This window comes from Sus scrofa, chromosome 7 (genome assembly GCF_054392235.1).
Source record: "Sus scrofa isolate SSC_HxYL_T2T_F1_AM1 chromosome 7, Sscrofa_HxYL_maternal_Yorkshire_Landrace_v2.0, whole genome shotgun sequence".
In the NCBI taxonomy this organism is placed as follows: Eukaryota; Metazoa; Chordata; class Mammalia; order Artiodactyla; family Suidae; genus Sus; species Sus scrofa.
The window spans coordinates 19104458-19122033 of NC_139389.1; the positions used below are offsets into that span (position 1 = coordinate 19104458).

The 17576-nt window shown below is 38.6% G+C and overlaps 1 protein-coding gene across 5 annotated transcripts in view; it reads right to left on the reverse strand.

Annotated features, from left to right (window-relative positions):
• Nucleotides 1-17576, reverse strand: part of DCDC2 (doublecortin domain containing 2) — a 183591-nt gene that overhangs the window by 24174 nt on the left and 141841 nt on the right. For 4 of the 5 annotated variants that reach the window (XM_013977473.3, XM_084967569.1, XM_084967571.1 and 1 more), the window contains one exon: nucleotides 17175-17275. In XM_013977473.3, the coding sequence (XP_013832927.3) occupies nucleotides 17175-17275 (101 nt within the window). Of the gene's footprint in view, nucleotides 1-16709; nucleotides 17050-17174; nucleotides 17276-17576 lie in introns of those variants that run through there. The other variant, XM_084967572.1, reaches the window with a different exon arrangement.

The following is a 17576-nucleotide window of genomic DNA, read 5'->3' on the forward strand; positions in this document are numbered from 1 at the left end:
TAAAATAGAAGGGGAAATAAAAATTTTTCCCAACAAACAAAAACTTAAAGAATACAGCAACACAAAACCCAGGTTAAAGGAAATATTGAAAGGGCTTCTCTAAACCAAAAAGAAAGGAAGGAAAGGGAAGAAAAAAGAAAAGAAAAAAAAAAAAAAAAAAGAAGAAGAAGAAGAAGAGGAAGAACTAGGACTGAGGAAGATACAATCAGAGAGCAGTCACTCAAATAAGCCAGCATACAGATTTAATCATGAACATGCTTCAAACAAAATAAAAGTAAAAAGAAAAAAATAAAAGAGTCATCAAAACCATAAAATGTGGGCAAGGGATGTTAGGAGGTAAATAATCCTTTTTGTTTGTATGTATGTCTCTCTTCTTAATTTTAATATAATAATGAAGTGTTTGAACTTACAGGACCATCAGGCTAAAACACACAATTATGGGAAGGGGTTAGCATACTTAAAAAACAGGGCAACCACAAGCCAAAACCAAATATTGCATTTGCAAAAAATGAAAAAAAAAAATACACTCAAGCAGATAATAACAGGAGACCATCCAACCAAAAAAAAAAAAAAAAGAAGAATGGAGAACCATAGAATCAACTGGAACACGAGGATCAAATGGCAATAAATAATCATCTATCAATTATCACCTTAAATGTCAATGGACTGAATGCCCCAATCAAAAGACACAGAATGGCTGAGTGGATAAAACGGCAAAAACCTTCAATATGCTGCCTACAAGAAACTCACCTTAGGACAAAAGATACATATAGATTGAAAGTGAAAGGCTGGGGAAAAGTATTTCATGCCAATAGACATGACAGAAAAGCAGGAGTTGCAACGCTCATATCAGACAAAATAGACTTTAAAACAAAAGACATAAAGAAAGACAAAGAAGGACACTATTTAATGATTAAGGGATCCATCCAAGGAGAGGATGTTACTATCATCAACATATATGCCCCAAACATAGGAGCACCCAGATACATACAACAAATATTAACAGACATAAAGGGAGATATTGATGAGAATACAATCATAGTAGGAGACCTAAATACCCCCCTCACATCAATGGACAGATCCTCTAGACAGAAAACCAATAAAGCAACAGAGATCCTAAAGGAAACAATAGAAAAGTTAGACTTAATTGATATCTTCAGGACACTACATCCAAAAAAATCAGAATACACATTCTTCTCAAATGCTCATGGAACATTCTCAAGAATCGACCACATATTGGGACATAAAGCGAATCTCAATAAATTTAGGAGCATAGAAATTATCTCAAGTATCTTCTCTGACCACAATGCCATGAAATTAGAAATCAACCATGGGAAAAGGAAAGAGAAAAAACCTACTCCATGGAGACTAAACAACATGCTACTAAAAAACCAATGGGTCAATGAGGAAATCAAGAAGGAAATTAAAAACTATCTTGAAACAAATGATAATGAAGACATAACCTCTCAAAATCTATGGGATGCTGCGAAAGCAGTGCTCAGAGGGAAATTTATAGCAATCCAGGCCTTTCTCAAAAAAGAAGAAAGATCCCAAATTGACAACTTAACCCTCCACCTAAATGAATTAGAAAAAGAAGAACAAAGAAGTCCTAAAGTCAGCAGAAGGAAGGAAATTGTAAAGATCAAAGAAGAAATCAATAAAATAGAGACTCAAAAAACAATAGAGAAAATTAATAAAACCAAGAGCTGGTTCTTTGAAAAGGTGAACAAAATTGATAAACCCCTGGCCAGACTCACTAAAAAGAGGAGAGAAAGAACCCAAATCACCAAAATTATAAATGAAAAAGGAGAAATCACAACGGATACAGCAGAAATACAAAAAACCATAAGAGAATACTATGAACAACTATATGGCAATAAGTTTGACAATCTGGAAGAAATGGACAATTTTCTAGAATCTTACAGCCTGCCAAAACTGAATCAAGCAGAAACAGACCAACTGAACAGACCAATCACTAGAAATGAAATTGAAGAGGTCATAAAATCACTCCCTACAAATAAAAGCCCAGGACCAGATGGCTTCACAGGTGAATTCTATCAAACATATAAAGAGGAATTGGTGCCCATCCTCCTTAAACTCTTTCAAAAGGTTGAAGAAGAAGGAATACTCCCAAAGACATTCTATGAGGCCACCATCACCCTCATTCCAAAACCAGGCAGAGATACCACCAAAAAAGAAAACTATCGCCCAATATCATTGATGAATATAGATGCAAAACTTCTCAACAAAATCTTAGCCAACCGAATCCAACAACATATCAAAAAAATTATACACCATGACCAGGTTGGGTTCATCCCAGGTTCACAAGGATGGTTCAACATACGCAAATCAATCAACATCATACACCACATTAACAAAAAAAAAGTCAAAAATCATATGATCATCTCAATAGATGCAGAAAAAGCATTTGACAAAGTTCAACATCCATTCATGATCAAGACCCTCGCCAAAGTGGGTATAGAGGGAACATTCCTGAATATAATCAAAGCCATTTATGATAAACCCACAGCAAATATAATCCTCAATGGGGAAAAACTGAAAGCCTTCTCACTCAAATCTGGAACAAGACAGGGATGCCCACTCTCACCACTGCTCTTCAACATAGTTTTGGAAGTCTTAGCCACAGCAATTAGACAAACAAAAGAAATCAAAGGCATCCATATAGGAAGAGAAGAGATCAAACTGTCACTGTATGCAGATGACATGATTCTATACCTAGAAAACCCTAAGGACTCAAACCCAAAACTCCTTGAACTGATTAATAAATTCAGCAAAGTGGCAGGATATAAGATTAACATTCAGAAGTCAGTTGCATTTCTGTATACCAGCAATGAAGCATTAGAAAAGGAATACAAAAATACGATACCTTTTAAAATTGTACCTCACAAAATCAAATACCTCGGAATACACCTAACCAAAGAGGTAAAGGACCTATATGCCAAGAACTATAAAACCTTAATCAAAGAAATCAAAGAAGATGTAAAAAAATGGAAAGATATTCCATGTTCCTGGATTGGAAAAATCAATATTGTGAAAATGGCCATCCTACCCAAAGCAATCTACAGATTCAATGCAATCCCTATCAAATTACCCATGACATTTTTCACAGAACTAGAACAAACAATCCAAACATTTATATGGAACAACAAAAGACCCAGAATCGCCAAAGCAATCCTGAGAAACAAAAACCAAGCAGGAGGCATAACTCTCCCAGACTTCAAGAAATACTACAAAGCCACAGTCATCAAAACAGTGTGGTACTGGTATCAAAACAGACAGACAGACCAATGGAACAGAATAGAGAATCTGGAAATTAACCCTGACACCTATGGTCAATTAATCTTTGACAAGGGAGGCAAGAACATCAAATGGGAAAAGGAAAGTCTATTCAGCAAGCATTGCTGGGAAACCTGGACAGCTGTATGCAAAGCAATGAAACTAGAACACACCCTCACACCATGCACAAAAATAAACTCCAAATGGCTGAAAGACTTAAATATACGACAGGACACCATCAAACTCCTAGAAGAAAACATAGGCAAAACACTCTCTGACATCAACATCATGAATATTTTCTCAGGTCAGTCTCCCAAAGCAATAGAAACTAGAGCAAAAATAAACCCATGGGACCTCATCAAACTGAAAAGCTTTTGCACAGCAAAGGAAACCCAAAAGAAAACAAAAAGACAACTTACAGAATGGGAGAAAATAGTTTCAAATGATGCAACTGACAAGGGCTTAATCTCTAGAATATACAAGCAACTTATACAACTCAACAGCAAAAAAACCAATCAATCAATGGAAAAATGGGCAAAAGACCTGAATAGACATTTCTCCAAAGAAGATATACAGATGGCCAACAAACACATGAAAAAATGCTCAACATCGCTGATTATAAGAGAAATGCAAATCAAAACTACCATGAGATACCACCTCACACCAGTCAGAATGGCCATCATTAATAAATCCACAAATAACAAGTGCTGGAGGGGCTGTGGAGAAAAGGGAACCCTCCTGCACTGTTGGTGGGAATGTAAACTGGTACAGCCACTATGGAGAACAGTTTGGAGATACCTTAGAAATCTATACATAGAACTTCCATATGACCCTGCAATCCCACTCTTGGGCATCTATCCGGACAAAGCTCTACTTAAAAGAGACACATGCACCCGCATGTTCATTGCAGCACTATTCACAATAGCCAGGACATGGAAACAATCCAAATGTCCATCGACAGAGGATTGGATTCGGAAGATGTGGTATATATACACGATGGAATACTACTCAGCCATTAAAAAGGATGACATCATGCCATTTGCAGCAACATGGATGGAACTAGAGAATCTCATACTGAGTGAAATGAGCCAGAAAGACAAAGACAAATACCATATGACATCACTTATAACTGGAATCTAATATCCAGCACAAATGAACATCTCCTCAGAAAAGAAAATCAATCATGGACTTGGAGAAGAGACTTGTGGTTGCCTGATGGGAGGGGGAGGGAGTGGGAGGGATCGGGAGCTTGGGCTTATCAGTCACAACGTAGAATAGATTTACAAGGAGATCCCGCTGAATAGCATTGAGAACTATGTCTAGATACTCATGTTGCAACAGAAGAAATGGTGGGGGGAAAAACTGTAATTGTAATGTATACATGTAAGGATAACCTGACCCCCTTGCTGTACAGTGGGAAAATAAAATAAAATTTAATAAAAAAAAAAAAAAAAAAAAAAAAAAAAAAAAAAAAAAAAAAAAAGAACTGTATAGTTACCCTTGGAAATCTCTTAAATTTCCCATGAAGTATACATGATCTGGTGCAAAAAAAAAAAAAAAAGATATATGCACCTGTATGTTCACTGCCACACTATGTACAATAGCCAAGACATGGAAACAACCTAAAACATCCAAGGACAGATGAATAGATTAAGAAGATGTGATATATATACACAATGGAATACTACTCAGCCATAAAAAAGAACAAAATAGTGCCATTTGTAGCAATGTGGATGGAACTAGAGACTTTCATACTAAGTGAAGTCAGAAAGAAAAAGACAAATTCCATATGACATCGCTTATATATCGAATCTAAAAATAGGGCACAGATGAACCTGTCTACAGAACAGAAACAGACACACAGACATGAAGAACAGTCCTGTGGTTGCCAAGGGAGAGGGGGAGGGAATGGAATGGACTGGGAATTTGAGGTTGGTAGAGGCAAACTACTACATTTAGAGTGGATAAGCAATGAGGTCTTCCTGTATAGCACAGGGAACCATATCTAGTCACTTGAAATGGGACATGATGGAGGATTATGTGAAAAAAAAAAAAGAAAAAAGAAAAAGAAAAACATCAATTTTCTTGAAAACTAGGAGAAAACAGAACTGACTGTTGACAGAATGATGCTTAGCCATAAAGACAGTTCTATGAGATTTACTCTAATTATGTCATCCTCCCACTCTTTCTTAAGAGTCACGTTATAAAAAAGAAATACATCATTGCCAAGGTGATAAACCAGGAAGATATTTAACCTATGCTTAAAGGTCTTCTTCCCGGGTGTTTATGTCAAATTTTACTGAGTTTACCACTAAAATTTTAAGAGAACCAGTTTTCAGGTAGATACTGTTTCTCAATCCTGAACTTTCAGGATTAGCTCATGCCCATGAGTAATTGCGTAACATTATATTCTGTATAAAGCCAATTCATACATTTCACTAAAGCAAAGAAAGGGTATTCATTATACTCTATCTTATATGCTCACTAAATTGACATTCGTAATGATCGCAGAGATCATTTGGATAATTTCTGTCTCACAGCCTCACTGACCCCAAGAACATCCAGAGTGCAGCTGGATTAACAGACGAACTACACATATGTGTACAACTACAGATACATACCCTTAAACACAGTTTTTATAAGAAATTTGAGACCTGTACCTTTTATAAAGCATATTATTCATCACAAGCAATTGTTCTTAGTATTGTTACTACAAAAACAACACCAGATTTTCTCCCTCACGTGACACCAGCATTGCTATTCCAAGAGCCTTTTTGCCTGCATTTGCCTACATGCATATCTTACTATTTATTTTGTAAGGGTCATCCTGAAAAAATGGTTGATTTGTATGGCAAGACAGAAAAGGTCTGCTAGTTATTATCAGTGGCTGCACCCTAGCGGGGATGGCTCAGGGGAAATGGTAAGTATGCAGGCTTTCTAGAGAATATGCAGGCGGTTACAAAGGTTAACTCAGGATTCCTGAGTGCTAAAAGGAAAGAAGATGGAATATGGAAATCACATGGAAATAAGCCACCAAATATCAGAAGCATCAATACAAGGTATTTTCACAGACAGATGGGGCTGCTCAAACAACTTACATTTTAGACTTACATCACACCTTTGACAGTAACAGTGGCACCAAAAATTAGAAATGGGACAAGGCAGCTAAACAGAAACTAAGCTGATGTTTCCCTCATGTTAGAAGTAAATGTTGATTTTTCTTATATTTATGTCAGAATTCCCGGAGGAGTACATTTGAATTTTTGAAACCCTTGCTATCAGAGATAACCACACATTAGAAGTTTCTAGTCAAGAGAACCTCCCTAATCACCCAGTTGTCCTGCCCATTGTCACCCATCACGTTTCCCTCCCTGAAATACTCTAGACCTAGAAACTGGAGCTCAGAACGCACGCCCCACTCAGGATGGAGATACTACTGCAGACGTCCACGTCTCCATGTAATGTTTGCTACCCCTGAAATTTGGGAGTGAGGATTTGTTACAGGCTTTGGGCAGAAGGTGTTTCTGTAGATTTTATGGCAGACTTCAGGCAGAGATGTTGAAAGTACAGAAGTTACTGCACTTGTTTTTATTTCTGTTCCCATGGAGATTAAAATCATCTCCTACCCAGGCTGAATGAGGTGTTTTGAAATAATCTGTTTCAATTTTTCATGACAGCAAAGTACTGCTTTCCTATTTTCAGCTTTCAGGGGCTTACTTTCACAGAGGGGGTAGAATGGTTTATATGTGGTTTGAAGTACAATGACCTACAAAAATGGGTGGTTCTCTTCACAAACATGACCCAGGAAGGACACAAGGAGAGTGAAGCTTTGGTTGGCCACCTGCTGAAAACTGGCTCAGCCACCTGTTTGAGAGCTGGCTCAGCCAGTAAACTCCACCAGTTCCCACTTATACTCATAGCATAAGATATCACACATTGACAATTTATATTTAGAAAGCACAAGACTCTTTAGTCATCACTCAAAAAAAAAAATTTCCCCATTAAGTTTTCTCACTTTAGAAGTAAATGTTGATTTTCTTTCACTTACATCAGAAATCCCTGAAGGCTACATTTTAATGTTTAACACCATTTCCACCAATTAAACACAAATCTACAGAGGTGATGTCACAAAAAAGCCTCGGTGATGATGCACAGGGAAGTTAAGCCTGAGCATCTTCATCTTAACTCTTCCTGCCATGTGTGATGCTTCCAGCTCTGAACATGAACACGGTTCACTAAGAGAAGGTGACTGAACAGTAGAAAGGGGGGAAAATACTGTTTGTACATAATTCATTTCATTGCAGGGAAGGCAGTGAAGGCCGAGTAGCCCTCTATGTAGAAGGGATCTCTTCCTTTGAGTGAGATAATTCCAAGTTCCTAATCTCCCTCGCTTTCCTTCCTCGAGGTGTTCAGACAGCATCAAACTGGAAGCCAGGAGACCTGAGCACCTTTGCAAACTTCCCCATGAGCAGGCTGCGTCTTTGTGGGAAAATGGCTTTCCCCACTATGGGGCTTTGTTTCTTCAATGACAAAGAGTTTAGAGCAGCTTCCCTTCTGCTTCTAAACATTTTATAATCCTTTTTTTTTTTTTTTTTTTTTTGTCTTTTTAGAGCCACACCTGTGGCATATGGTGGAAGTTCCCAGGCCAGAGGTTGAATCAGAACTGCACCTGCTGGCTACAGCCACAGCCACAGCAACACGGGATCTGAGCCACATCTGTGAACTACACCTCAGCTCACTGCAACGCCAGATCCTTAACCACTGAGGAAGGCCAGGGATCAAACCTGCATCCTTCATGGATACTAGTTGAGTTTGTTTCTACTGAGCCACAATGGGAGCTCCCTGTAATTCTTCTTTTAATAAATACATTTCACTGAAACAGATTTAAGGGTCTGGTCAGAAGAAGCAGCCTCCTTTATCTGGCTGTGTATTTCATTGCATATGGAAAAGTAATAAAAACGTGCTCTCCAGTGAGCTTGCCTTTCATAAGAGAAGGTGTTAAGTGACTGTTGATTTCCAGAAGTGACAAAACTATACCAATGGGCATGTCTGGATTTCAAACCTCCTGTTTCTGATGATGGCTTCTAGGTTGCAGATTCTTTAAGATGGCGCTGTGCTCTCTATGTGTAGGTCAATCATCACAAACTCAAATGCCCCCAGGGGCCAGGCAAAAGACAGAAATGTGTTATTCTTGTGTTGATGGTTGTATAACTATAAATATAATAAAAATCCATTGAATTTTTAAAAAGAAAAGAAATGTGTCATTCAGGACAGGTGTTATATAATAGGGAGTGTGGAAGTCTGTGGTAAACTGAAGAGTAAGCAGACACTAAAGAGACTCAATCATAGGAAATTTGCTCACAGGCTGAGTCTGTCATCCCAAGACTCTGACTATGGATGACTATGAAGACAGTTTATTTTCACCGGGATAAATTAGTGTGAAAGTGATTTCTGGTTAAACACAGTAGATTGAACAAATATGTGAGTTTTTTGGGTTTTTTTTTTTTTTTTTTCGTTTTTTCTTAGCTCCCTTCTCATTCTCCTCTAAATTTTATGGAAGGGCAATTTATAAAGGGATGAACCTGTAAGGACACAGAAGCCTGACAAGGAAATAGGAGCCTCAAATTTAAGGAAACTGGAGTTTCCGTCGTGGCACAGGGGAAACGAATCCGACTAGGAACCATGAGGTTGCGGGTTCAATCCCTGCCCTTGCTCAGTGGGTTAAGGCTCTGGCATTGCTCCATGAGCTGTGGTGTAGGTTGCAGATGGGGCTCAGATCTGGCGTTGCTGTGGCTGTGGTGAAGGCTGGCAGCTGCAGCTCCGATTAGACCACTAGCCTTGGAACCTCCATATGCCGCAGGTGCAACCCTAAAAAGCAAAAATAAAAATAAAAATGTAACAAATAAAATTTAGGGAAACTGTAAAGCCAGTGAACTGGAGAAGCTAAAATTTGAGACTGTAGGGTGGAAAAGCCAAGAAGCAAGTTTTGCGTGCTGAAAAAACCTATAGAAGGCTTAGAGATGGGAGGCGCCATCTGTCTCTGGAAGAAGGGGCATAGGTATAACTAGAAACAGGTAGATTGGCTTAAAGTCTTAAAAGAAGGAGATAGACCCCTAAATTGCTGCCCTTGAGAAAGAAAGGAGGTTTATATCTAAGGATGCTGTACTATAAAGAAGCTGCTCTCTAGCACATAGAAAACAAGGGCACCATACTGAAACCTAGAAGAATCCGTCTCTCTACTAAAAGTCTTTTACTTAAAGTCTCCAAGCCCCCTTCCCACAGTCAGATTCCAAAATGCTCACAGCCAGGCTTACACCATCAAGGCAAGAGATCAAAAGACTCTATTCAAAGGAAATAGACTGACTCAATAGAACAACACAGATGCTGAAAATTGGAGGTTTGCCAATAAAAATGGCAAAACCAGTCACTCTCCAGTGAAATTCCCCCAGCCTGATGAGCTGTGACTATGCACACAGTTTTCCTAATGCTTCACTCTAAAATCTCACCAGACATATACCTTCAATTTACACATTATACGTCAAATATATTTCAATTTAAAAAATCGAACCAGACAGTCAAGGAGAGCCTCTAACATGGAGACAGAAATCATGAAGGCAGAAAGAAATGAAGAAAAAGAAACAAACACAGTTCAAGGAAAAGAAATTTTAAAATAATAGATTAATCTTTGGAGGGATAAGGTAGGATACCACATCCATAAAACAAGAATAGGGTGCTATAAAAAGGAACATTCAGAGAGTATGAAAGAGCTCTTAAAAACTAAAAATATGATGACTAGGAAAAAAGCAATAGATGGAAAGTAAATGCTGACTCTGGTTGATTTTTTTTAAAACCTAGAAAACAGAAAAAACCCCATAGAGGTGGAAAGTAAGAGAGGTAAGTAGAGGCTTGGTCTAGGAGGTCCTATATCCAAATACTTGTTGTTCCAGAAGCAGAGTAGAGAAATGGAGAAAAGAAAATTACCTAAGAAATAATCGAATAGATCTTTCCAGAACTGAAAAACAAACATTTTCAGAATAAAAAAGCCCACTGAATACCTAGTCCAATAAGTAAAAAGACCTGCACCAAGCACACAACTGGAACTTGTCAGAACACCAGGAACAAAGAAAAGAGCCTAAAAGCTTCCAGAGTGAAACAAAGGATTGTTTAAGAAGGCTCAAGAAATAGAATGGCATTAAACTTCCCAACTGCCATTCTGGAAGGGAAGACCAATTGAGCAATGATTTCAAAATTCTGCGAGAAATTACATCTAACCTAGAGTTTTATACCTAGCCATGTTTACAATCATGTTTGAGTAGAGGAGGGGAAAAAAACATTTTCAGACATGCAGAATCTCAAAAAATAAAAGTGCGTCTCGTGAGGCTTTTCCCAGGAGGTTACTGTAGGTGAGTTCCACAAAACATGAAGGTATGGAACCAAGAAAGAGGAAGACGTAGAGTCCAAGGACATCCATCTACTGGAGAAGCCAAAGAAATTCACCAAATAATGGTGAAGAAAAATACCAGGAGAATTCTGAAAATTAGAGCCAAAGAACAATTAACCAGCTTGAGGCAGATGATTGAAGGACTTGAAAAAAGATGAAATTGAGATTTTTATCACTGTGAACCTTTGAGCACATCAAGAAGAGATGAGTAATTCTGGCAGAGTTTGGAAATGGCTTGTAATAACAACACAGATCAGAAAACTAAGCAAATGGAAAAAAAAAAAAAAAAAACACAGACAATTATTAAAATAAGGAGGAGGATGGGTTTCCCCTCGTGGCTCAGTGGTAACAAATCCAACTGTATCCATGAGGACATGGGTTCAATCCCTGGCCTTGCTCAGTGAGTAAAGGATACCGCATTGCCATGAACTGTGGTATAGGTTGCAGACGAAGCTTGGATCCCTGGTTGCTGTGGCTGTAGTGTGGGCCAACAGGTGTAGCTCTGATTTCACCCCTAGTCTGGGAACTTCCATATGCCGTGGGTGATGCCTTAAAAAGATAAAATAATAATATAAGTAGCAGTAAAAAAAATATTACACAAAAAAGGAAATGTAACCAGAGTATACGACATGGCTCAGCTAATAATACTTCCAGAGTAAAAATAATGCGTAAACTGAATATTGATTTAGCCAAAAAAATTTATAAAATTATACCGTCAAGAAAGAAGGAGAAAGGACGTGTGTGTGTGTGTGTGTGTGTGTGTGTGTGTGTGTGTGTGTGGTCTGATTTGGGGGGAGGGACGACAGAGGATGGTAAAAGATCTAAATAATCATCTTCCCATAGTCAGAGATAAAATTAATAAATTATATCTAACTTGAAAAATAAAATAAAAAAAATTATCAAATTTAAGATCTCACCAATTAAAAGGATCTCCATTATTTTATATACCTCTTAGAATAAATAAAATGCCAGTTAAACTATGACATGCCATTATTTATAAGCCTCAAGGATCTCAGAAGTATTAAAATAGAGTGAACAGAAGAATATAAGGTTTAAAAATACAGCCATATATTCCATGAGAAATACCTAAAAACACAAATTGGTTACATCCGTAGAGCAGGAATCCAAATGGGGAAAGGCTGGGGAGGGTGGTTGCTATTTTTGTTATAATTTTTGTTGGATAGGTTAACTTTTAAAAAGAGTATATGTGTAACTTTGTTATTAAGGGTTTACTAAGTTTTATTTTTTTTTATTTTTTATAATGATTTTTCTTTTTCTCCATTATAGCTGGTTTACAGTGTTCTGTCAATTTTCTACTGTACAGCATGGTGACCCAGTTACACATACATGTATACATTCTTTTTTCTCACATTATCCCAATAAATAAGAAAATCATATGTATCACAACCTCCAACTAAAAAAAAAAAAAAAAAAAAAAAAAGCTTTCACTGCTCCTGTGCTCATGATGCTGGCTTAAATGCTATTCTATGAAACTACTTAGCATAAAAATATCTTGCAATTCTCATTTTATTGCTACTCAAAATCAACTACAAATGCATGGAAAAAGCTATAAAACAATCCAAAACCACTCTAAAGTTACTATCACATCTTCTGCTCTCTTCTCTCAAATGGAACAAAATTCAGAATATAATTGCTTCTTTGCCTATTTTATAGGTATTTATTTGCCTGTGTTTCTGAGATGGTGGATTCTCCTTCCTGCCTGATCTTTACTTAACTAGAGGCAGTTTACTTAACCAAAATGAAACAGTTTCATTTCTTGCCTCCTTATCTTAGAAAAGCATCAGTTTATAAATGGAGCATACTGACACATAAGTATTTGGTGCCAGGGTTTAACTGCAGATATTGGTTAATGGGGTGCTTGTTCCACTGCTTTTGGGCAACCAGATTGATCTGAAATGTACATGTAAAAACGTTAATTTTTAAAGCATACTTTATTCTTATGAGAACTAAACTCTCCCCTGAGAAAATATATCTGCTCTGCCTTCCCCACATTAAGAAAAGATTGTGACGTTCTTTGGTTTCCCATGGGTTTGGAAGCAGTTTTAGACACAGGGTCATTAACTTGTCTCTAAAACATTAAGAGTCTAGACCTGGGGACAGAGCTCAAACATGTTTTTAGCTGAGATTAGTCCACAGCACCCCACTACCAACACTGAAACACACAAACACAACGCCTCTTGGGATCAGTACTGGCTATGAAAGACTATGGAAGATCTGGAATTGTACCATACTTTTAACAAGCAAACACATTAGCGTTGCCATCTTTTCATGGATGCTGGTCAGAGACAATGGACTTTATTGCAAGAGCAATAGCCAGAGGATCAGCATTTGTTTCCACTCCCCAAGGCCCTATTCCCAAGGCCCTATTCCCACAGGGCAACACGTAGGGGGCTGGGTGATACACACAGTGGCTTGCATTACAGGGGAAGAACCCCAAGCTTAGGGAACCCAAACCTTTTTTTTTCCCCAAATATTTGCATTGTGATAAAATAAACATAACATTAAATTTTACCATTTTAACTCATTTGAAGAATACACTTCAATGGTGCCACTTCTTTATATAATGGATAGTAAACCTGCTATACCATCTTTCTGGGAGACATTGTCTTCATTATACTAGATCAGCAGCAAACCTAGCCCTTGCTCCACATGAAGATTTCTCAATCTCAACACTCCTGACATTTTGGACTGGATAATTTTTCGTTGCAAGGACAGCTGTGTGCAATACAAGATTTTGGCAGATTCCCTGGACACTATGCACTAGATGTCAGTGGCACGCCTTCATTTATAACAATCAAAAGTGTCCCCAGAAACTGCCAAATATCCTCTCAGGGGCAAATCACCTCCAGTTGAGAATGACTCTTTCCGAGGAAGTCACTACCTCTGTCATTTGAGACTGCTCACTACACAAACATCCTTGAAAACACAGCCCAGAACAAAGCAATCTGTGCCTCTTCTCACAAAATATGCAACAACGAAAGAGATCCGTGGAGAACTGCCTCTCAACAGAGGCCTTAATATTTACTTCTAAAACCTGATCTGCTGCTGTATAGCACTGGGAACTACATCTAGTCACTTGTGATGGAGCACGATGGAGGATAATGTGAGAAAAATAATGTGTGTATATACACACACACACACACACACATATATATATATACACATGTGTGTGTGTGTGTGTGTGTGTGTGTGTATGACTGGTCACTTTGCTGTACAGTAGAAAATTGACAGAACACTGTAAACCAACTATAATGGAAAAAATAAAAATCATCAAAAAAAAAATAAAACCTCATCTGCTTTCAGGTAAAGATAAAGTACTTGGCCAATGTGCACACGATATTTACACACACACACACACAACACAACACACACCCTTCCTCATTGTCTTTTGACAAAGTTACAATATGAACCATTCAGATGATGGGAAACAAGTCCAAAGAAGTTAATTGAGTATGGCCCCAAAGGAAAGGTATGTAAGTGTCATTTATAGTTGAGCCAAATAGTATACGATGGACATTTCCTTTCTTACGCAGGAATTTGTTTCCTTCCTTGAGCTAATAATTGGCTTTGGGGGAGGAGGAGGGCATTTACTATTCTTCCCCCAGGTCACAAAAGGGCCATGCTTTGAAGTTAGACCCGCATTCAAATCTCAATTCCTCTACTTTTTTTTTTTTTTTTTTTTTTTTTTTTTTGCTTTTTAGGGCTGCACCTATGGCATATGGAGGTTCCCAGGCTAGGGGTCTAATCAGAGCTACAGCTGCCAGCCTACGCCATACCCACAGCAATGCAGGGCCTGAGCCGCATCTGCAACCCACATCAAGCTCATGCCAACGCTGGATCCTTAACCCACTGATCAAGGCCAGGGATCGAACCTGCAAACTCGTGGTTACCAGAGTCATTTCCGCTACTCCAAAACGAGAACTTCCCAATTCCTCTACTTAAAAGTCTGAGCAAGTAATTCTGCCTGCAGGAGCTCACTTTCTTTCTATATATAAAGTGGGGGCGATAAGACTTATCTCACAGGGTTGTCCTCACAATTATATGGGCTAAAAGTGCCTAATACAGTGCCTGGCACTCAGCAGCTACTGAATATATAGTACTTGTTGCTTAATGAACATCACCCTTAAGGCACATCGTCAGAGCTTTTTTTTTTTTTTTTTTCTTTTTTTTTTTGTCTTTTTAGCTATTTCTTGGGCCGCTCCCGCGGCATATGGAGGTTCCCAGTCTAGGGGTTGAATCGGAGCTGTAACCACCAGCCTACGGCAGAGTCACCGCAACGCGGGATCCGAGCCGCATCTGCAACCTACACCACAGCTCACGGCAACGCCGGATCGTTAACCCGCTGAGCAAGGGCAGGGATCGAACCCGAAACCTCATGGTTCCTAGTCGGATTCGTTAACCACTGCGCCACGATGGGAACTCCAGAGCTATTCTTACTAGAATGGAGCTTTACACTCATTTCTCCACTTGGTTTTTCACAATATTTGTATCATAGGTACTTCGTAGATGGAGCAAAAGACCACCAGGCCATAGAGAGAATGACTCTAAGACCTGACCTCACACGCATCTCATGCCAACCGCATGAGCTAGACAACCCGAACTCTATCACTAATAGGATCAACGAAGAAGGCAATTCTGACCTTTCGTTAACTGGTTTTCTTTCCTTCAAACTGACATCAATTGGTTGATATTGCCCTGCTTTTACTGATCTGTTTAATCGGTCTCTCTCACATACTCGTATTTTAATAAGCTAGCACTCTCCTGTCAAACAAGAAATTAAGCGCTACGGACATGGTATCCAAGGCTCTTCGAGCATTCTCAGAGATCACTCCCGCCTCCATCCCCTTCCCTTCCTGGTGATCATCAAACTCACAAGTAAAGAAACAACTCTCACAGATTTCAAAACTAAAGCTGTTTAACGAAGAGCTCTCCCTTTTGGTAATAATGCTGACTTTCCCTTGATATTTGGCATTTTAACTTTGGAATATAAATTACCCTTGGCTTCCACAGCTATTAGGTACATACATGATGATTACTCTTCTTTGTCTTAAAACATATTTAATCACCACTTCACCAAAGACTTAAAATTCTCTTTTGCCTCGGGGGAAAAAAAAATACCTGTAACTAGAATTTATGAAAAATTATTAGTTGCAACTAATCCTGGATAATAAATTGGATTTTTGAAATCTGTGTGATTTTTAACACATTAAGCTTTTCATCAGGAAGGTGACGCTTATAGAAAATGCCTGTGGAATAATCAGGCAGCAATTTCACTGCTGCACTAAGACAAATACGACTGGGAAGATCATCTGTGGAATTTGCTGGATTGTGAAATTTGCTCTTTGAAACAGAAATATCACATAATAGAGGACGAGTAGCAATTCCTGGTGACTTCATATTTGCTTGAGCTTGGGATTATGAATTTTCCCTCCTCACCTAAATTCCAGTCCTCCACTTGGAATTGTAAGAAATCTGACTAAAATGCATTAGAAAGCCAAAACAACTTTTATTTCCTGTATCATTTAGCCAGAATTAACACTACTTTGTTCCCTCTTTAAGCACATGTGTGTGTGCATGCACATAAGCACACACACAAGCACACACACACACACACCTAAAAGTACAGTTTTCCATTGGCCTAAAATGAAAAGCAATGCACACTTAGAAAATATCAGAGTTGCATTTATATAAGCAGTTCCTTTATGAAAAACAAATTCCAACCATTTCAACAGCCCTAGAGGAGAGAATATCACAGTATTTTTTAACTGCTTTTCTCAACAGAGGACTTTTTTTCCTAGATAAAAACCCCAAGCCAATACTCTTTTTTTTTTTTTGTATCGCACTTTCTCCCTCTGTATCTCATACCTAACTCACCTCATTTTTCAATGCTATTTATTAAGGAAATTGACATTTTGCCCAATCACAAAAAAGACTGTCCAAATGGCAACTCTTTGCAGCAATACTAGGAAGAACTGAAAGTGCTTTATTTTGAAGTTTGTTCTGCCACATGTTAACAGCCAAGAGGGTTTAACTGACATCTGCATAAGAACAGCACAGGATAGGGAGTTCCCCTTGTGGCTCAGCAAAACGAATCCGACTAGTATCTATGAGGATGAGGGTTCGATCCCTGGCCTCACTCAGTGGGTTAAGGATCCAGCATTGCCATGAGCTGTGGTGTAGGTCGCAGACAGGGCTCGGATCTGGTGTTGCTGGGGCTGTGGTGTAGGCCGGCAGCGGTAGCTCCGATTCTACCCCTAGCCCAGGAACTTCTATATGCTGTGAGTGTGGCCCTAAAAAGCAAAACAAACAAACAACAATTAAAAAAAAAAACAAACAGCTCGGGGCAGATAACACAAAACTTGAAAGACAATAGTAGTCATAGGTTTATACATATGTTTAAAGACATGGAGGCTACCTGGTCAACTGGAATCTCAACTTGAGTGTCTTCATCTTCTTGGACTTGTGCTGCCCCCCGCGTTTCAGATCTCTCCTCTCCAGCTTTGAAAACGCCCTCATCTATTATTTGAGACAAATACACGAGGAAAATCAAAATACAATTGTGACATCATGTGGCTGAATGTTGAAAGTACAACCAAATACCTAATGAAGGTTGGTTGTTAATAGGTATTCTGGTTCCCCTTGTATTGACAAGATCTTTGTTGCCCCAATTCTTCTATATTTTCATTGGGAAAAGATCCAGTGACCCAAACAAAGCTGACCCAGTAGAGCAGGGCAATGTCCCAGATTCCTCCTCACCCTTCGGCTCCTGGTTTAATAACATAATCCCATATTCAGATGGGAAGAATTTCACACCTAT